This window comes from Bos taurus, chromosome 26, assembly GCF_002263795.3.
Source record: "Bos taurus isolate L1 Dominette 01449 registration number 42190680 breed Hereford chromosome 26, ARS-UCD2.0, whole genome shotgun sequence".
Classification (NCBI taxonomy): Eukaryota; Metazoa; Chordata; class Mammalia; order Artiodactyla; family Bovidae; genus Bos; species Bos taurus.
Window position 1 is genome coordinate 23966182 of NC_037353.1, and position 21641 is coordinate 23987822.

General features: G+C 40.1%; 2 protein-coding genes and 1 non-coding gene across 6 annotated transcripts; 1 reads left to right on the top strand and 2 right to left on the bottom strand.

Moving 5' to 3' along the window:
- Positions 1 to 1495: 1495 nt before the first annotated feature.
- TAF5 (TATA-box binding protein associated factor 5) lies at positions 1496 to 16239 on the top strand. 2 transcript variants are annotated; one of them, XR_009492941.1, is made up of 11 exons: positions 1496 to 2078; positions 4273 to 4510; positions 8587 to 8902; positions 9657 to 9820; positions 9928 to 10063; positions 10805 to 10925; positions 11674 to 11803; positions 13226 to 13390; positions 14463 to 14527; positions 14707 to 14884; positions 15190 to 15277. XR_009492941.1 is itself a non-coding variant. In NM_001191478.2 (11 exons), exons 1-11 carry the CDS (start codon positions 1520 to 1522, stop codon positions 15405 to 15407), a joined length of 2403 nt encoding a protein of 800 aa, NP_001178407.1. In that variant the 5' UTR covers positions 1508 to 1519; the 3' UTR covers positions 15408 to 16239. The 2 variants fall into 2 exon arrangements, 1 of the variants encoding a protein (NP_001178407.1); NM_001191478.2 differs by having other exon boundaries at positions 1508 to 2078; positions 14350 to 14527; positions 15190 to 16239.
- Positions 16231 to 21542, bottom strand: ATP5MK (ATP synthase membrane subunit k). Of its 3 annotated transcripts, XR_009492948.1 has the most exons (5): positions 21461 to 21542; positions 18116 to 18211; positions 17935 to 18027; positions 16791 to 16895; positions 16231 to 16334 (listed from the first exon to the last, which is right to left on the bottom strand). XR_009492948.1 is itself a non-coding variant. In XM_059881955.1 (4 exons), exons 2-3 carry the CDS (start codon positions 18200 to 18202, stop codon positions 17938 to 17940), a joined length of 177 nt encoding a protein of 58 aa, XP_059737938.1. In that variant the 5' UTR covers positions 18203 to 18211; positions 20825 to 21542; the 3' UTR covers positions 16231 to 16334; positions 17935 to 17937. The 3 variants fall into 3 exon arrangements, 2 of the variants coding, with proteins under 2 accessions (XP_059737938.1, NP_001106789.1); XM_059881955.1 differs by lacking the exon at positions 16791 to 16895 and having other exon boundaries at positions 20825 to 21542; NM_001113318.1 differs by lacking the exon at positions 16791 to 16895 and having other exon boundaries at positions 21461 to 21521.
- Positions 19649 to 19797, bottom strand: MIR1307 (microRNA mir-1307). The gene has a single exon (NR_031088.1). It is a non-coding gene; the product is annotated as a microRNA mir-1307 (primary transcript).
- Positions 21543 to 21641: the final 99 nt, after the last annotated feature.

The window sequence follows — 21641 nt, forward strand, 5'->3', positions numbered from 1 at the left end:
AGATAGGATGAGATGGTATCCTCTGGGTGGTATCATTGGATGCCATCATTGACTCTATGGACATGAGTTTGGGTAAGCTCTGGGAGTTGGTGATGGACAGGGAAGCCTGGAGTGCTGCAGTCCATGGGGTCACAAAGAGTTGCATACAACTGAGTGAATGAACTGAAATGAACTGAGTCTAATTTTTAAAATGAAATTTTAAAATAAATTTAATCAGTCATACTGAACATTTTATTTAAAGAACACAATATCAAATATCAGAGTGTATTTCATGTGATATTTATACATATCATTGTTAAAAGTTGTCACACTTATAAATATCCACATATATATATGAGTCTTGGGTTCTGGTGTTAAACATATTTTTATTGTGAATCATGGCCAAAAAAATTGAAAACTCCTGGTCTAGATCAGTGCTGTCCAACAGAAATATAAGGTGAGCCACATACGTAAATAAAAATTTCCAGAAGCCACAAAAAAAAGTAATAGGAAATTAATTTTAATATTTAACTCATATAAAAATACCTTTCAACATGTTACCAATAAAAAAATTATTGAGCCATTTTATATTCTTTTTGTCTTTAAAATCCAGCGCATATCTCACACTTAGAGAACACCTTAGCTCAGACTAGGTACATTCAGTGGCAGTAGTCAATAGCCACTCCTGTAGTAGTGCAGGTCAGTTTTGCAATTACCTACCTTAGGAGGCAAACTCTAAATTCACTCTTAGCTGTGTGAATTTAAACTTAGGAACTGAACAAGATTGTAAACTCACACTAGTGGCTACCTCTCCCATCACACTCAACCCTAGAGATGGCACTGAAATTGATAGATCAGTAAAAACTGAAAACTCTGAGGATGTGTGTGTGTGCACATGTGCACGTATGTTGATAAATAGGGAGTGATGGGGCTAATGGGGCCAACACCTCACAGGTTTTCTTGTTTTGGGTGCATCCTTCGCCTTTTACCAATGCTGGGCTTTAGCCTCTCCTTCTGGGTATATAAGGTAGCTGATACCTTCCGGGAAATACAAATTCATAGAGAAAAGTAATGGGATGCAGAGGGAGGTGCAACTGCTAGTAAAGCAAGAAACTGAACAACTTAAACTAGATGAAATAGATTAAATGCATCAGATGCTACCCAGTTCTCGCTCATCTCCTCCCCACTCTCTGCCCTTGCCCCTCCCTACCCATGTTTCATAATCTTACATTAAGTCAAATTCCATTAGTTTTATATTTCAGTGTTGGGATCACCATGAACGTCATGAAAAATAGCTGGTCTGCAATAAACGTAACTATTATCCAATGCAAATGCAAGAGGCTGTCTCCAGGTCCCACTTCCTGCCTTTTTGCCACTCACTTTTGAAAGTTGCTCTTGCTGCGATTCCTTTTTCTCATTCTTTATCGCCCCTCCTACTGCCGTAAATTGCCCCCCAGAGATGTCGTAAAATGCTCCTCCCCGCCCTCCATGTGGCGAAAACGCAATCACGCTTGACGGCGCGAGGTGGCTCAGCCGCAAGATGGCGGCGCTGGCAGAGGAGCAGACGGAGGTGGCGGTGAAGTTAGAGCCTGAGGGACCGCCGACGCTACTACCTCCGCAGGCGGGGGACGGCGCTGGCGAGGGTGGCGGCGGCACAACCAACAGCGGCCCCAACGGCGGCGGCGGGAACGTTGCGGCGGCGTCGTCGGCCGGCGGAGATGGTGGGACCCCCAAACCCTCGGTGGCTGTCTCCGCCGTTGCACCGGCGGGGGCGGCCCCGGTCCCCGCCGCTGCTCCGGAGGCCAGCGCTCCCCACGACCGACAGACTCTGCTCGCCGTGCTGCAGTTTCTACGTCAGAGCAACCTCCGCGAGGCCGAAGAAGCGCTGCGCCGTGAGGCCCGGCTGCTGGAGGAGGCAGTGGCGGGCTCCGGAGCCCCGGGAGAGGCAGACAGCGCCGGCGCTGAGACGGCTAGCGCGCTTCTTAGTCGGGTCACCGCCTCGGCGCCCGGCCCTTCGGCCCCGGATCCTCCGGTCAGCGGCGCTTCGGGGTCCGCCGCCGTCTCGGGCTTAGCGACAGGTTCTGTGGCTCCGGGTAAAGGTGAGCCTCTGGGTCCCTGGTAGGCAGGACCGGCACGGCGGGGAATGAGCCGGGAAGGCAGAGGCTGGCAGGCCTGCACCTCTGCGGGCTTGTTTTGAATTTCCTGGGCCCGCCTCTAGGGCCACATGCCCGCCCCTTTCCCTAGTGCGCCGGCTGCGCAGTCAAACCCTCTTCCGAGCTGTCAGTTCCAGCGAGAGGCTGTGGAGAGCTGTTGAGCCGAAGGATGTATGGGGACGGTGGGCGCGGAGAGGCGGGAACTTTCAGGCTTTTGGTTCTTCTTATTTGGGCTCTTGAGCTTTGGGCAGGGATGCAGCAACATTATTTGTACTAGCGTACTTTTACTATAAATATTTTATGTTGTTTATCTTAATTTTCACAGTTCCACTGTGAAGTAGACAGTACTTCTATTTTAGAGATGAGAAACCAGACCGAGAAAGGCCAAGGTATTTGCTTTGGACCACACAGCCAGAGAGTGATGGTACATAGTGTAGCCAGTCTTTCTCAAAATATAGGCTAAATACCATTGGTGTTAAATTTTTTAGAGAAATGCAGATTCCTGGGCATCACTTCAGACTTAGTGAATCAGATCCTGTGCAGGTGGAGTCTGGGAATCTGCATTTTCAAATAAATGCTTCAGGGACTTCCCTGGTGGTCCAGTGGTTAAGAATCTGCCCTCCAACGCAGGGGACGTGGGAACGTGGTAGGGAACGAAGATCCCTCAAGCATGGGGCGACTAGGCCCGCGCTCTGCAGCTACTGAGCCCGCGTGCGGCAAGGAAAAATCTTCGGAGCCGCTAGTAAGATCCAATGCAGCCAAAAATAAATATTCTAAGGATTTAAAAAAAATGCTTCCAAGAGATGTTGATCTATGGCAAGGTTTGAGAACCATTCATTTAGGAACAGGTATTGGACTTCAGTTTCTGTCTCTGTTGTTTTTACTTGTGTGATGCTGACTTACTCTTCCTAAGCTTGAGAGTTTTTTTCCTTCTATTAAATGGGTTATTGTGAGATACATATGTCAAATGTCTGCCACTGACAAGTTTATGCCAAGTACCTATACCTGACACTTGAGGCTCCCCCTTCCCCTTTTTCTTCAGCAACTGTTGTCACAAAGTCCATGCAGTAAAAGCTATACACAACATAAAGTTTCAAAGATGATCCTGAGCCAGTAAAAAATGTTTATTGAATTAAATTACCCATTGTAGAGCCTCTTGCCAAATTAACCTGTGTTTATGAGACCTAATCTTGGCAGCATTGCCAGGAGTGAAGTATGAATAGGAAGCACTGTAACCCATAAGTAGAAATGTGTACAAATGTGATTGAGAGGAATCTTTTTAAAATCTGAATTTGGGGATGAACTATAAGATGGATGAATTATGTTGATTATTTTGCTATAATCTCTCATCTCTTTAGAAACTTGACCTTCAGATTGTAACTCAGAAACCGGTACAAAGAAAAAGAGGCCATCATAGTAACCAAAAAAACTGAAAATTTGTGCAGTAAAGAGCATAACAGTACTGTAATTACAACTTAAAAATTTTTCCCACAAACCCTCATTTGATTGACAGATGTATGGTTGTTTGGTATTGAAATATTACAAATAAATACTCATGCTTTTTGCCTTGAAATGGTGGTTGTTTTAAGCATATAAAATAGATTTATCTTTTGGAAATATAAAAGGCAAGTTTTTCCCACCAGTAACATGGTTGTATTTTATAGGGAGAGATAGATGTACATACGTGAAGTTAACACGGGATAGGATGTGTTGCTGAAAAGTTATAAAATACTCAGGTAGCCCAGAAAGCTGGGAATATTACTCCAGGGCATGGCTTGGTGGTGGTGAGTGCCATTTGCATTGAGCCTTGAGAGAAGAGTAATACCGTTGTTTGATTTGCACATACCATGTTTTATAAAATTTGTTTTTAAAATAGGGTAGCTCTAGGAAAAATGCTGAATCTTTTTGCTGTTGATTTGAAAATTTTTAAGATGTGGACAAACCAAAGGAGTGTTGGATGGGTAACTGAACCAAACTGAATCCCATTAAAAGATTTTGTGATTGTGTCAGGGAAGAGTGTTTGAGAGGAGAGGGACAAACATCTGTGAAACAGTTCACCTCTGGACCTTAACAAAACAGCCTTAGTCTCTTGGTGCTTGTCAGGTCATTTTCTTGAAGTTATTTTTCATTTTTTAAACAGTTGGAAGTGTATCTGTGGAAGACCAGCCAGATGTCAGTGCCGTGCTGTCAGCCTACAGCCAACAGGGAGACCCCACGATGTATGAAGAATACTATAGCGGACTGAAACACTTCATTGAATGTTCCTTGGACTGCCATCGGGCAGAACTATCCCAACTCTTTTATCCCCTATTTGTACACATGTATTTGGAACTAGTCTACAATCAACATGAGAATGAAGCAAAATCATTCTTTGAGAAGTATGTGAATTTATAAAAAATATGTATATATAGCTATATATATATATATATATATATATACACACACACATGCAGAATGTATATACACGTCTGTAACTACACAAATGTCAGATTGCAACTCGAAAAATACTTTATGAAGGAGAGGTACCTGGTGCCTCTCCTAAACTTAAAATAGAGGGTTTGATCTTGTTGAAGTCAGGAAAGGCTCCTAGAGGTGATGTTTGAGGTAGGATCTGAAGATTGGAGAGGAGTTAACCAGAGGAAGAGAAAAGGGAAAAACTTGTGTGACAGCCCTGTGGCAGGAAGGATCATGGTAGGCCCCGAGATGAAAGAAGGCTAGTGTGGCTGGAGCAGAGTATGGGGAGTGGGGTTTGGTACTACATGAAGCTTGATGGTTAGTTAGTAACTGGAACAGGCAGGTTCTTAGGCCATGTTGAAGGTCTTTGTTTACTCTAAGATCAATAGTTAGTCATATTGGGTAGGATTAGATTTGGCTGAGATTCACTGAAAAACAATAGCTGCCTAAATAAAAATTTATTTTTGCTTTTATTTTAAGAGCAGTAAAGAATTCACCTGCAGTGCAGGAGACACAGGAGACACGGGTTTAATCCCTGGGTCGGGAGGATCTCCTGGAGGAGGAAATGGCAACCTACTCCAGTATTCTTGCCTGGAAAAACATATGGACAGAGGTCCTGGTGTGCTACAGTCCATGGGGGTGCAAAACGTTGGACACGGCTGAGCATGCACGCACTGCTGCTACTACTAAGAGCAGTGTGAAGCTGTGTTAGGATTAGATTACATGGAGAGTGACTAGAACCCCAAACAGTAGAGGCTTGAGTATAGTAAAAGTCTATTTCTCTCTCTCATGATGGAAGGCATTCTAGGACTGGTATGGAGTCCTTGATTATCTGTTGATCATGTAGCACTAACATCCTTGTCATGCAGTTTCCACTGTGGTACAAGGTGACTCTCCAGCTCTAAGAAGTCAGATCAGTGTTCAAGTCAGCAGGGAGGGCACACACCCTTCCTGAAAGTTGCAAGTATTTCTCCCTTTTTTATGTCATTAGTCATTGGCCAAGAAAGGTAGGAAATATGGTCTTTGCCTAGATGTCTGTGTGCTCAGCTAGTATTCCCGTGTTTTATTGTGGAGGGAGAAAGAAAAAAATGAATATCTGGGGACAGACATCTCTGCTACAGAAGTTGTGGAAGGACCATGCTTTATTAGATTTTATGTTTTGAACGGACCTTTATGCAGGGGGAAACAGATGATTGGGAGGATAAAGTGATTAGACTGATCATTTTGGAAGTTATTGTGTGATTCTCAACTGAGTGTAATATTATTCCTCCTTCCTGGCTCTTTGAAACTGGAGGTATTTTTGGTTGTTGTATCGACTTGACTGGAGGATCAGGTGTCTTAGGGATACCAAAAGTTCCAATATGTGCAGGTAGTCACGCTTAGCAAAGAATTGTTCTGCCCCAAATACTAGTAGCACCCATGTTGAGAAACACTGGACTGGGGGTGATAGTGTTGGTGAAGGGCAGTAGACATATTTGTGAAACACTTGGTGAAGGATTAGATATAGGTGTAAGGGAGATAAAAGTGTAATTGATAATCCCTGGGTATCTGGCTCCCTTAGCTGGATAGGGATGCTCTTCACTTAGAAAACCCTGGAAGAGGGCAGGGTTTGTCAGATTGTAGAATAATCGAGTTCAGATTTGTTTATGCCTTTGACTCATTTAAGAGATGTCAGGTTGATAGATGGAGGATATATAAGTGTCTGGGCTTAGAGGAGAGGTAGGGGCTAGAGCCATAAATTGGAGTCGTGTGCAATATTGATGGATAGGGATGAGATTATTTGAAAGTGTTAGTCGCACAGTCATGTCCAACTCTTTGCAACCGCATGGGCTGTAGCCTGCCAGGCTCCTCTGTCTATGGGATTTCCCAGGCAAGAGTACTGGAGTGGGTTGCCATTTGCTTTTCCAGGGGATCTTTCTGACCCAGGGATCGAACCTAGGTCTCCCACATTGCAGATTCTTTACTGTCTGTGCCATGACGGAATCCAAGATTGTCTAGGAAGGAGTATGAAATAGAAATAAGTCAACGGGAGGGCTAGACCTGCACCTCAGGGGACTCCAACATTTGGAGGAGAAAATTAATAAAAAGAGTAGAAGAGACTACCATGTAGAGGAGAGATGAAAGGAGAGGCCAGAGAAGCAGAAAGAAAATCAGGAGAGAGCTGAGTTATGGAAGCCAGAGAAAAGGAGTGTTTAAGATGGAGGTGTGCTTAACAGTTTGAACGAGAGCTCTTTATTTCAAACAGTAGACCCAGCAGCTAGGGCTTGTCAGATAACACAGGTAGTGTTAATAGAGGTATGATGGAACCCAGGATTCCTGGCTTCTGTGCCAGTATGTCCATTCATTATTCTACACTGCCTAATAGAAGGTATATAGAGCAAATGTTTTATAGCTCAGTGTTTTGTTTTTTTAACTTTTTATTTTGTATTGGGGTGTAGTTGATTAGCAAACAATGTTGTGATAGTTTCAGGTGAGCAGTGAAGGGACTCAGTCATATGTATACATGTATCCAAACTCCCCTCCCATCCAGGCTGTCACATGACATTGTGTAGCTCCGTGTTTTTGAAAGAAAATATTAAGGCTGATGATGACAGAATTTCTAAGCTAATTTTTCTTACAGTGCTGTCATCAGAAGGGCTTCTCAGGTGGTGCTACTGTTAAAGAACCCATCTTGTCAGTGCAGCAGATATGAGATGCTGGTTCGATCCCTGGGTAGGGAAGATCCTCTGGAGGAAGGCATAGCAACCCACTCCAGTATTCTTGCCTGGAGAGTCCCGTAAACAGAGGAGCCTGGAGGGTGGCGGTCCATAGCGTTGCAGAGAGTTGGGCATGACTGAAGCGACTTGGCAGGCATGCATGAACTGTCCTCAAAAAGCCTCTTCCTCTTCCAGTCTCATGGTGTAGCCGTCTCCTCACCTAGGAAGCTGGGATATCATAGGGACTGACTCTGTGTGTCCTTGTCATGAACAATCTCAGCCCGTGCCAGGACCCCATGCTCAGATGAGGTTATCGGCAGACACTAATACAAAAATTAAGAGGCTGAGATTTCTAATTTCATTCACATCTTCAGTTCAGTTCAGTTCAGTTCAGTCGCTCAGTCGTGTCCGACTCATTCACATCCTAGAAACTCTTGATTCATATTTTGATAAGTCATGCTAGGCTAACACAGGTAACAGATTAGGGATCTATTGGCTATGTGTCAGAGCTAAAGTCCTAATATCTTTAATCATTTGTTTTCTAAATGTTTTTGCATTGTTTGCTGCTCTTTGTGAATGTTACTGTATGATTTTTACATTTTATTAGAATAAGATTTGTAGAGACAAAAGTACATTTAAATTTAGCAATTGGCGCCAAAGCTGAAAGCCTTATATAATTGCCTTTGGTAATGGTGAGTAAATGGGAGTGCTTACTCTTTGATATCAACATATTCTTATTCTTTAGTCATGTTATTAAAGTACTGATGTTTAATATATATATCTGGTATTAAGAATATAAGAAATCGCTAAAAATGATGAGTTTTGTGAGAATGTCATGCATTCATTATTGTTGAGAGGCTGAGTGATAGGTATGTTGAGTTTATTATATTAGTTTATACTTTAGTATGTGTTTGAAATTTCCCATAATAAAAAGTTTTAAAAAGTGGGTTTTGAGAGAACATAAGATTCTAACATTTTCAAACCTCTGCCAATGGTGGCATTCAAACGTGACTGTCCACCAGTGGTGGGTATCTTATCTTTCATTCATCTATGGTGTTTATTTCAAATTCCCTTAAAATGTTTATGATGCATTTCACTAGAGAATTAACTTGGTCATTTTTAGGATGAATTCAGAGCTGAATTGTAATCATTTTGAATTGTGTTACTTCTGATTCTACAACTTAGTCCAGGATTATTCAAACTACTACGTTGAAAGTATTCTGGGATGTTTATAAATATATGGGGGAGAGGCAGATCCCTTAATGATTACATTGAAAAATGCCTTTTTAAAATCACTGAAACAGGTTCCATGGAGATCAGGAATGTTATTACCAGGATGACCTACGAGTATTATCTAGTCTTACCAAAAAGGAACACATGAAAGGGAATGAGACCATGTTGGATTTTCGAACAAGTAAATTTGTTCTGCGTATTTCCCGAGACTCGTACCAACTCTTGAAGAGGCATCTTCAGGAGAAACAGAACAATCAGATATGGAACATAGTTCAGGAGCACCTCTACATTGACATCTTTGATGGGATGCCGCGTAGTAAGCAACAGATAGATGCGATGGTGGGAAGTTTGGCAGGAGAGGCTAAACGAGAGGCAAACAAATCAAAGGTATGGGAATAAGAACTATGTAATGCAGATTATGAAAACTTGTTGCATTTCCATCTACATAATTTACACGTTTTTCTTACAGCTAGTTTGGGGATAATTTTACTCTGTATACTAAGTTTCATGTTCTAAGGATGATGTGTATATTAGTGAGGATTTGAGAATGGTTGCATTTAACAGAACCCTGATTACACTGGCTGAAACACGAAAGGCTTTTTTCCTTCACATAAAATGAATTAAAGAGGAAAGCCCTCCTAGGCTGGTGTGAGAACTCCACAATGCCATCAAGGACCCTGGCTCCTTTTACTTTTTGCTGTGCCACCTTCAGAATGTGGCTTTCTTCATTGTGTTCATAGGTGGCTATTGCAGCTCCAACTTTGCAGCTGTATTCCAGGAAGGCAGAAGGGGGAGGATATACTTGCTGAATCTCCCTTCTTATGAGGAAAACAGTATTTCTAAAACACCACCCAGTATGTTGATATATAGGTTTATTGGCAAGAATGATACAATATGGCCATTCTCAGCTGCAAGGGAGCCTGGGAACAGAAATGATTTTAACTGAGCATGCTGCTGCTCCAACAAAATCAGGGTTCTGTCGGTAAGGGAGAAGGAGAGACTGTCTATTGGGTAGACAAGTACAGAATCGGTTTCAGGATATAAATGACCCTATTTTAATTGTGATTCCTATCAAGATATTAAAAAGATGTATCAATAAACAAAAAAGTAATTTTAAAAAATTGACTCTCTTGACTTGTAGGTATTTTTTGGCTTATTAAAAGAGCCAGAAATTGAGGTGCCTTTGGATGATGAGGATGAAGAAGGAGAAAATGAAGAAGGAAAACCTAAAAAAAAGAAGCCTAAAAAAGATAGTATTGGATCCAAAAGTAAAAAACAAGATCCCAATGCTCCACCTCAAAACAGGTGAGGGAAAAAACTTCAGGAACATGTGTGGAGGTGTAAGACGATGTTATAGATGGTTCCAGTTTTTTAATATTCAGAGTAGTTTCCAGTTTGTTTTTCTTTCACAGAATCCCTCTTCCTGAGTTGAAAGATTCAGATAAATTGGATAAGATAATGAATATGAAAGAAACCACAAAACGAGTACGCCTGGGGCCAGATTGTTTACCTTCCATTTGTTTCTATACATTCCTCAATGCTTACCAGGTTGGTAAAATAATTGGGTAGTTTCTGGGGGAAAATTGGGAGAGTCGTGGAAAATGGTGATTAACCATTAAAAGTAGCTTAGATGTCTTAACTAAAATGGAGTTTTCTTATTTAAACTCTTGATATAAATATGGCTTCAAGATAGCAGTTAGAAAAGGAGAATTGGGCATTGCTCAGAATAGATAGAAGAAAATGTTTAAAAGACCTTTAGCAACTTGTTGGTACCAGAATCTTGTTTGTATGTATCCTTTGTTTCACTGATCAGAATTCTGCTACCTTTGAAAAAGGAGGAAGCTATGTGGTTCATCTCTCTGAACTTAAGTATTTACTTAAATTTTTTATTAAGAATTCTGTATATCCTTATAGACTTTTTATAATAGACTGCTGAGGATATATTTAGTAAAGTACAAAAATAATTACATATACTTTGTACTATAATTATGGCTGATTTGCATTGTACGGCAGAAACTAACACAACATTGTAATTTTCCTCCAATTAAAAAATAAAATTAAAAAAAAAACACTTGATCTATATATGCATTCCAAATTTGGAGGGCAAAAAGTAAATTATGACATGTTCTCAATATAAGTGTATTTGAACAGTGAATTTCAAAAGAGAATGAAATCTCAAATGATCTTTTATATGAAGAAAAATAGCTGTCATTATGTGTTCTCTCAGATGTGATTATAATTTTTTTCCCCTAAAACAGTATTGTTTAGTATGTATTTTTTAATTGGCAGGGCCTCACTGCAGTGGATGTCACTGATGATTCTAGTTTGATTGCTGGAGGTTTTGCAGATTCAACTGTCAGAGTGTGGTCTGTGACACCCAAAAAGCTTCGTAGTGTCAAACAAGCAGCAGGTAACTAAGATGACCTGTCAGGATACAAACTCATCATTAGTTTACACCAATCTTTATTCTATGGAACATACCAGGACATTGTGATCTTAGCAGAATTTCACTTGATTTTACTTTTAAGTCAAATTGTTAACAACATTCCCAGTAGTGAAAAGTGTATTGGAGTGGCAAACAGGAGACTGGGGTGCTAGACTGATTTAATTTCCTTGGTCCTCAGTTTTCTCATCTGTAGAATGAGGGCATTAGGCTAGAAGACTCCCTGAAGTTAAAAATCTAACATTTTATGATTGTTTGTAGATTAAAAAAAAAGTCTTCAAATACTGGGAGAGTACTTTTCTGTTTTAGCCATAAAAATGGCTAAAATGAACTAAGATCAGGGTTACATTTTAAAGTTTCTTGCTAGTTGTATTGTTTAAACAAGATAACACATTCTCAATAATTTATTTTAATATTTCTATAGTTTTATTTTGTGAAACATTGTGATATAGTGGATAAATTGAGTTTCAGCCCTAGTTCCAAGACTAAGTAGCTATGTGCACTTTGGCATGTTAATAACTGTTCTGAACCTCACTTTCTTCTCTTATACCCTGAAATGATAGCACCTAATTTAAAGGCATTAGCATAGTGATTGGTAAGTAGGAAGAACAGTTCAAATGTTAGTTCTTCTTCTAAACTCTGATATATTAAATAATTGCCTTAAATTGTTTTAATAAATATATTTTTAAAAAGTAATCTTTCTGGATCATTTTAGATCTTAGCCTGATAGATAAAGAATCTGACGATGTCTTAGAAAGAATAATGGATGAGAAAACAGCAAGTGAGTTGAAGATCTTGTATGGTCACAGTGGTCCCGTCTATGGAGCCAGCTTCAGTCCAGATAGGTAAAATGCAAACTATAAGAATTAAATACTGCTGTATTACATTGAGATTAAATGAAAGGTATATGAAATATATATATATGTTATGTGAAAGTTAACTACTGGAAACATTATGCAAATGTTGGGGAAAATACTTTTAGAAAAATCCCATGGTTGCCTATCATTCATTATCTTTTAGGATTTTGCCCTCTGCTAATTCATCTTGGGGTATTGGTGTATAGTAGCTCAATTTACAAAATTAGGATGCATAACTTCAGGGTTTGCTGGTTATAAAAATTAGCTTTAGTTTTATGTAACTCCAGTAGGGATTGAATTGGTTCTTTGGGTTCCTGCTACGTGTTTGGTGGCTACTGCTGTCTTCTGCAGAGAAGGCAATGGCACCCCACTCCAGTACTCTTGCCTGGAAAAATCCCATGGATGGAGGAGCCTGGTAGGCTGCAGTCCGTGGGGTCGCTGAGTCGGACACGACTGAGCGACTTCACTCTCACTTTTCACTTTCATGCATTGGAGAAGGAAATGGCAACCCACTCCAGTGTTCTTGCCTGGAGAATCCCAGGGACGGGGGAGCCTGATGGGCCGCCATCTATGGGGTCGCACAGAGTCAGACACGACTGAAGCGACTTAGCAGCAGCAGCAGCAGCTGTCTTCTGTCATCTCCAAATTCACAACAGATTCCTGCTATTAAAGGCATATTGCCTATCAACTGAAGATTTATCTTTGTATAATCAAAAGAACTAATACTGATAAGGGAATTAGAAACCCACAAGAATGTTTGTCTAATTTTCATGATCTCTTAACATTCTACAGCAATGTGGGGAGGGTATTTCTTTGTTTTTTTGTAATACCATCTATATCTTATTGCTTATTGCTTTCAGTCCAAAATCTTTCATAAAGATTTTCATCTTTGAGAATTTAGATTTTTGTTTATATGGTTTAGTCAGATGGTACATTTATACTTGAGGGAAACTTCTCATTTCACTGAAAACCATAGTACTTTCTGAGTAGTTTACTTTTGAAGGCTTTTTACCCAGCTTTGTATAGGGTATGAAAATAGCAACTCCATTTTAAAGTAAAAAATTACTGATTTTAAGTGACATATTTTAGAAGCCTTTTTCACGTGACCTCATTTGACCATACTTTTTGTCATTACCTCTTGGTTTTTTGTTTCGCTTTCCAAAGAACTGTGCTTTTCTTAATAGATATTGTTTTAAAAAACCTAAGCTTATTCAGTAGGTGCTCAGTAGATAGTGTCATGGCTAACGTTAGTACTTTCAACTTCTGTTATCTACTGTGAATTTCAGGCATAAATTACAACTGAGATGTAGTAGTCAGTTACCTATATTTAACATATACAAATGTACAGAGAAACTGGACAGGTACCTAAGTTATTCTAGGAATCAAATATATTACCTTCTCTTTTCTCAGGAACTACCTGCTGTCCTCTTCGGAGGATGGAACTGTTAGATTGTGGAGTCTTCAAACATTTACGTGCTTGGTGGGATATAAAGGACACAACTATCCAGTGTGGGACACACAGTTTTCTCCATACGGATATTATTTTGTATCAGGGGGCCACGACAGAGTAGCTCGGTAAGAACATTATGAGCTTAGGACTGGGCCTATTCAACGAACAGAATGGTTTCTTGTTGGGAATTACAAACTCCAGCCAAACTTATTTTCACTTCTGTTATCAGCTTTTTGAGAATGTCAGCATTTGTAGGTCATCTGAAAACTAATTTGGGACAGAAATATTTCTGTCGGCAATCATGTCTACACCAAGAGTCCATGCCCTCCCCTTCCCCAAGTGGATGCTAAACCTTGTCTTTTGCAGCCACTGTGAGCTCTTTTATTTCTGTCATATCTTTAAAAGTTCAGGATGAGGTAGCTTGGGTTTGAAATTATTTGTGGTCGCCCCCCCACTGGGGGCTTCCCTGGTGGCTCAATCAGTAAAGAATCTGCCTGCAATACCAGAGACCCAGGTTTGATCCCTGGGTTGGGAAGATCCCTTGGAGAAGGAAGTGGCAACCCACTCCAGTATTATTGCTTGGGAAAGCCCATGCAGAATAGCCTGGTGGCTTCAGTCTTATGGGGCTGCAGAGTCAGACACAACTTGGTAAGTAAAACACCACATGGTAGCCAAAACTAGGGAAAAATACTCTAGGAGTTAGACTAGAAGTTGGAGAGTGTACATTCAGAGAACTAAAGGATTATAGAATTAAAAATTTTTTGGACCATGTTAACTTAGTTCTAAGAATGTTTAGGGAATTCCCTGATAGTCCAGTGGTTAGGACTTGGTGCTTTCACTGCCGAGGGCACCAGTTAAATCCCTGGTTGGGGAATGAAGATCCTGCAAGCTGGATGGCATAGCTTTAAAAAAAAAAAACAAAAGCTTAGTCTCTAAGTCCTTCCATCCTCCTTTCCCTCGGGTAAACTAGTGAGGGGGACCCACTTACAGCTATTTCACATGGTGGTTTCTGTATTTTGGATAGAACTTGGCATTTCAGAGTTAACTACTGATTACCTTGTGTGCTCAATAATTTTTTAAAAAGGCTCTGGGCTACAGATCACTATCAGCCTTTACGGATATTTGCTGGCCATCTTGCTGATGTGAATTGTACCAGATTCCATCCAAATTCTAATTATGTTGCTACGGGCTCTGCAGACAGAACTGTGCGGCTCTGGGACGTCCTGAATGGGAACTGTGTAAGGATATTCACTGGACACAAGGTATTTTAACTTTCATTATTCCAGCACACAAGGTTCTTTGAGATTAAAAAGTTTAAAAATTAACTAGTGACATACATTTTAAAGATACTGTCCATACCCCTCAACTTTGTTATAGTTCTTTTGTCTCCTTTTCTTAGGTATTTTTAATCTTTTGATTCTTGCCATGTACTTTTTTTTAGGGACCAATTCATTCCTTGACATTTTCTCCCAATGGGAGATTCCTGGCTACAGGAGCAACAGATGGCAGAGTACTCCTTTGGGATATTGGACATGGTTTGATGGTTGGAGAATTAAAAGGACACACTGATACAGTCTGTTCACTTAGATTTAGTAGAGATGGTGAAATTTTGGCATCAGGTAAATGACTAGAACTGGCTTTGTGGTCAAAAGTCAACTGTATATTTAAAGGAAGCACTGAATGTTGACAATTGCAAAATTAAGTCTGATTTTGGATTTTGCTTCTCTTTAGCATGATTCAGGATTGTTACCTACATGTATATTGACTTCTCAGGTTAAGCTACTGCTTGAAATTCTTGAGGGAATAGAGTTGTTAAGTTCAGATTTCTTTTACCAGAAATGTAAATACATAAAGCATACTTGACATGTCAGAAATTTAAGTATGGCAGATTCTACTAAATAGTTTCCTTTTGATTTCCACTTAGGTTCAATGGATAATACAGTACGGTTATGGGATGCTGTCAAAGCATTTGAAGATGTAGAGACTGATGACTTTACTACAGCCACGGGGCATATAAATTTACCTGAGAATTCACAGGAGTTATTGTTGGGAACATATATGACCAAATCAACACCAGTTGTACACCTCCATTTTACTCGAAGAAACTTGGTTCTAGCTGCAGGAGCTTACAGTCCTCAATAAACCATCGGTATTAAAAGACCTTTGGAAACTACTGTTTGAAAAAGGGAGACTAAAAGCAAATACCTCAGTGATTACTATTTAAGCTACAAAGAATGTTTTGTCTATATGGATCTGGAAGTATGCTGCTTAGAAAATCTGTACAGGACAGTTCCATGTTTCTATAGCAACCACATTTAACTAATTTCCGTTAGTTGAATAAGAGGTATTATGTTTGTGGAGGGGACATTCATGGTGCTTTGGATTGTGTGGAAACTATGCATTTTCTGTTCAAATGCTATTTTAATTTATTATGTTAAAAAAATCAATTGATTTCAATAATTTGTCCTGCTTCAAGATTCAAATTGAGTAATATAATACCATATTGAATTTTAGCTGAAGAATTCCATGAGCATGTGTACGTTTCTGCTGTAAAAATGTAGTTACTGTATGGCACTCAAGTACTATGTTATATGATCCACTAACATTTTTGCTTGGCTCATGATTAGTGGAACGTACGTTAACTGGCTAAGATGAACTACAGTTCCTTTCTGAGAAACAAATGAAGTACAACCATCCACTGACATCTGAATTTATACCTGTTGGACTGAGTGCACCCAAACACTCTATAAACCAGGTGAAATTAACTTCCATGTTCTACTTCAGCTAAAATGGCTGCATACAACCTAGTACACTTGAAGTCAGACATTTCAGTTGCTTACCTCCAGTACTGAGCCTTGCTTTGGAAAACTAAAAGATTTAGACCAAGTTACTGCCAGTTTTTTGCCTTTGTTGCATTTTGTACAGTTTTTATATTTTTGATATCTTGTAAATAAAGACAACCAGCTTTTCCAGGTTCATAATTTATTGTACAAATTGAGTATCACATGATGAGTTGACATTAGCTTCTTCAGGCATGGGAACTTAACAGATAATGTACAGCTCAGAATCCTATAAACAAAGCAAAAATAGTTTAGACACAAATGTGTTCAACTCTGCTTTTAAGACATTCAGTAATTATTAGTAAAAGACTATCCATGAACCTCCCTGAAATTGAACGCAAATTCATTAGATTCTCAAAGGAGTCATTAACTCCCCCAAATTTAGTTGTCTCTCAGCTTTCAACAATTTAATCTAAAACTCCCACCTTTAACAAAAGAGCTGTCAATAATTCATTATGATCCAAAATATACATTGTTGTAAAAGCCTAGTACATAAGATACTGGATTGACCAAAAAGTTTGTTCAGGGTTTTCTGGCTTATGGGAAAACCTGAATGGACTTTTTTGCCAACCCAGTAACATTCCCCGCCCAACCCCCCCACCCCCGCCCATAAAGTAATAGTTTAAATAGTAGAAAGGAGGAAGGATGGTAGTATCCCCATTATAAAAACAGAGTAAGGAGGTACCTAATATGAAAAACTGGGTTTCCCTTGTGGCTCAGATGGAAAGAATCCACTCCAGTATCCTTGCCTGGAGAAGCCCAGGAACAGAGGAGCCTGGTGGGCTATGGTCTATGGGGTCGCAAAGAGTCGGACACAACTGAGTGACTAAGCACGCACACAGTATGAAAAATTGGGCAAAAAACTACCTGTCAGGAAAAAACCATGGATCACTGCATTTTGGGCTATGCAGTCAGTCAAAACTACGGTCAATAGTTTTGGGACTGGAAAAGGTCTTAAGAGCAGAGGAAAAAATTTTCAGTCATGGAAAGCTACATTAGATAAAATCTAGGTTTTGGGTTTTCTGCACATCGTCTACTGCCAACAAAATACTTACACAAGCAAGGGCAAATGGGGGTTGGGTCGCACTAAGAAGAAAATGAAGTCTAGGTGGGATTTAAGGAAATGACAGATTGCTTACATAAAAATTCAAAAGCAAGATGCATTCGCAACTGATTTAAAAGGCTGGTTAATAATTACTACCAAAAAAAATTACAAAAAGAGCTTATACAAGAAAGAAAGGATCTTTACAAAAAGAAAGTCCCAAGTGTTAAATAAAAACACAGAGAATGTTAAAAATACAAATGGTACTCAAATGGAAAAAATATACACCTTCATAAAAAAAATATTTTTACTCATCAAAATAACAAACATCAGAAACTGACATTATTTAACATGGGGGGTGGAGAGGGAGAGAGAAAGCTAGGTGTCCCACAACCCTTTCAGAAGGCACTGAAGAGAATAAATACTTCTTGCTCAAAAGCATTTATTGTAATGCTATTTATATTTTAAAAAATTCTAGTAGGAAACAGATCTGTATAAAATAAATCATATATCCATGAGCACCCATGCATTCAAATTTACAGAGAACATGTTATAAAGCAAAATTACAGATATGGATCATAGCCATTGGAAACCAAACAAATACAATATAAAAGAGCTAAACTGAGATATTAATAAAAACTGTCAGGGTGATGGAGACATGGGCAATATTTTTCTTTTTCTGAATGTAATAAAATTTTGAACAATGACATTACTTTTATAGTGTGGGGCAGGGGAACCCTAAAATCAAAATGGCAAAGTTATAAAGTTTTAAATGTTATCTCCTTACTGTTTATGTTGCTTTCACAGCTGGAGTTTTTTTAGACCTTAACTTGAAGTATAAGACTATCAAAGCAATACTTCCGTATGTGGCCAGCACACACTGAAAAAGAAAGGAAAAAGCAAATGAGTTGTTGTCACATCTATATTATTCTAAAACATAACTACTTAAAGGTATCATTAATACTTACATTCATTCTCCCTGTGAGAGTGTAAGAGTTGAAATATTTTTTGATACCAGTGAAATGGAACTGGGCATCAGCTTCTGGACCTGCCATGATTTCAATCTTTTAAAAAAAGAAAGAAGGCAACAAATTGGTTTGGATGCTACTTATTGAAAAAAAAATTTTTAATTAAAGTCACATAAGTATGGTATATGGCATATACATACTGTATATAAATATTGTAAATTTTATGTATGCCTCACCCAAGAAAGCAGTAGCAAAATGGTGGAAAAAACATTGCTAAGAATTTGGAAGGAGGACTTTTGTCTTGGTTGCTATCACACAACATTCCAGAATATACATCAAATAACACAAAGAACACAGTAGTCTCTAACTCCATCTTCTGACCCAAAATTGGTTGATGTTTTCATTCCTGGCTCTATTTATATATCATAGCACACTGTGCATGGAATTCCATCAGTTTTAAGAGTAGTTGAAAGCTGGATACTTTTCAAAGTCTCTCAGAGGGGTAACAACCAAAACAACTAACTGAACGGCTCACCTTGCAACACCACTTTTTACAGTTTTTCCTATAAATAATTTAGGACCTCCATGGGAAGGAGGAGACAGGATTATTTATCACCAAATGGAATTAATACACACTAACTATTGGTGGTGGAGGGGAAGCAAAATCCTTACTCCTTACACCAAAAACAGATGAAAACATGTAAATGTAAAAAGTGAAAACAAAATATCTGAAGAAAACATGGGCAAACATTTTAATCATCTTAGGGAAGGGAAAATACAAAGGTGGCTGAAGAAACACAGATAATCAACCTCATGATCAGTGAAGGAAATATGAAATGAGACAAATATTTAACCATCAGACTGCAAAGATAAATTTATCATAATAAGCAGCAGTAATGGGAATGTGGGAAAATAAGCAGTCTCTCTGCTGCCTGGAGGGAGTGTAAACTGGAGGGAGTACAACCTTCCTAAAATGCAATTCTGTAATATCTACTGAATTATGACAGAGTATAGTTTACCCTTTTATCTAGTTGGTTCAATTTGTTCAGGAACTTATGGCAACTGAAATACAGTTTATGGAAATAACTACAAGTGCATTTATAGGAAACTGATAAATGATGGTTCCCATGGGAGGAAACACAATGCATGGAGACCTTTAAATATAGACATGAAAAGATAACCCCTTGCAATAGTAAAAGTTCCTATTTCTGGGCATTATAGAGAACATCAAAGGTTCTCAAAGTTTGGTCCCTACACTGTCAGCATCCATTGAAACTCATTGGAAATGCAAATTCTCAGGCCTTTTGAATCAAACTCAGGGGCCCAGCAATCTGTTTTAACGTGCCATTTAGGTGATTCTGATGTAAAAGTTTGAAAAACACTGCAGTAACAGAAAACCAAACTCTGATTAGTAATTATATAGGGGGGGAAAAAAAACCCTTGAATATACAACAGACTTGAAAAAGGGATTACATCTATAGAGCCTATGTATTTCACAAAGGCATGTATTTCTTTTATAAAGGCACATCAAAGGTCACCAGAGCAACACTTGAAAACTCGTCTGTATGACCGCCTATCTACCACGACCGACGCCACGCCGAGTCGATTGGCAATATAGACGAGCCGGTCGAGGTCCGGTCGAGATTGGTAGGCAGTGGCAGTGACTCAGCCGACTCTTGATGAAACAGAATCAGGGGAAACCTGTGAGGAAGTTGCTGCTATGGAAACCGGCACTCTACAGTTTGCCATTCAAAGGCCTTCAGGGGCATTCACAAGCATAGAATTGGCAATGAAAATCTCGACAAATGACCTTAATTGTGAACACTGTTTCAAGAAGGTTCTTGCAGCAATGAAGGATTCCAAACTTCCTTGGGTCACCTTAGAGGCCTTGGCCAGTCCAGTCCAAGTAGGAAAATATCCATTAAAAGAAAATTTTATGATATGGCTTTTATATTAAAGGTTTTAGTAAATTTATTAAAGACATGCTTTCCCATTCATCTTCAGGAGTGATTTCTGGATTCTTAAGTGTCAAGCAGGTTTCTAGGAAAAACCCTACAGAAAACAAGAGCTTAATTCCCACTAACTTGTGTCTAACAAACATTTTCAGAAGAATGTGGTATTCAACTGAAACAATCTTAAGGTGCCTTAAATCTCCCTCTATACAATAGAGAAGGAAGGCTGATGTCTGCAATATTCCACAGAGGACTAATTCTGACTGTACGGGATGGCACAGTTTACCATCGGCAATTTAGTCCAGATCGGAAAAGCGCTGAGATGGTAGGGTAAGTGAGATGTTGCCGCTGAACAACTGCAGCAAAGCCTGTAAGCACTTCGCTTAGTATCCTCGGCAAACTCCAGGTTACTTTTGGGCAAAGATCAGGAATCCTTAAGTGTACTTAGTGGAATAACTAAACCGAAACTTGCTTTCCTTTTGAGTTACATATCAGTTTAGAAAGACATGAATGAAAAATACCTAAGAATAAACAGAACCGTACTAATTGTTAAACTGTAGGCTATGGCAAAGTCTAAGCCATGGGGTCTTGGCTTCTGTTTCTAATTGCGCGGCGAACTACTTTTAAATATAATTAATCTTTACATGCCTCTCTTCAGACCTGTAAAATGGGCACTTCAGAAAAGGCCCAACGTGACCCACTAGCCTCGCTGCTTTCTGTTTCTCGGTACTACTAGTCGGTCTGACCGGACACCTACCTGAAATGGTGAGATCTCGCGGGAAAAGAGGCAAACACAAGAGATAGCGGCTCAGGTGCCAGAAGCTGCCTCTGGTACAAGGAGTTTATAGCTCTCTGCTCTAGCTACTATTAGTGAAAGGGCTTCCGGCCGACCGAACACAGATATCTACCCCGCTTACCCGGGGCCAGGCCACGCTCACTATCGCCGGACAAAGGCTGCAGCGCAGCTAAAGGAAACCTGGCTGGACAGCTTTCTAAGCATAGCTCGGTGGAAACAAACTGCTTTGGGCATACAGTGCAAGAGAGGTTACTGTGACGAGAGGTGGGGTCATAAGTCCGAGTTCTGATACAAAATTACGTCACTGAGTGACCTTGGGCGAGGGGCCTCCCTTCCCTGCGAGCCTCCTTTTCTCTACTGGAAAATACAATCTAAGGGCCTTTAGGAGCCTCGCGCCGAGGCTTCCCAGTCACTGTCCGAACCCTCACGCCCGGCCTTCATTTTCTCTAATTCCTTTTCTATTCACCACCACTCTCCGCCAGCCCCCACCAAAGCGAAGGCCTCGCGGTGTGCCCGGAGCAGGAGACAGTCTGATTCCAGGCCGGCCCCACAAAGCGGAGGCGCGTGGTCTAAATCCATGTTCCCCTCCACACTCACCTTTCAAGGGGTTCAAACTCCACGGCCTGTGTCCTTCACCGTACGCTGCTGCCCCTCGATCCCGCCGGAAGACACCACCTCCCCCTCACGCGTTCAACGGGCCTAAAGGATTCGGCCCTCTGCGTCGATTGGCTACCTGTCTAAGCCCCGCCCTTCCGTTTCCTGTCTCTACATCTCCTCC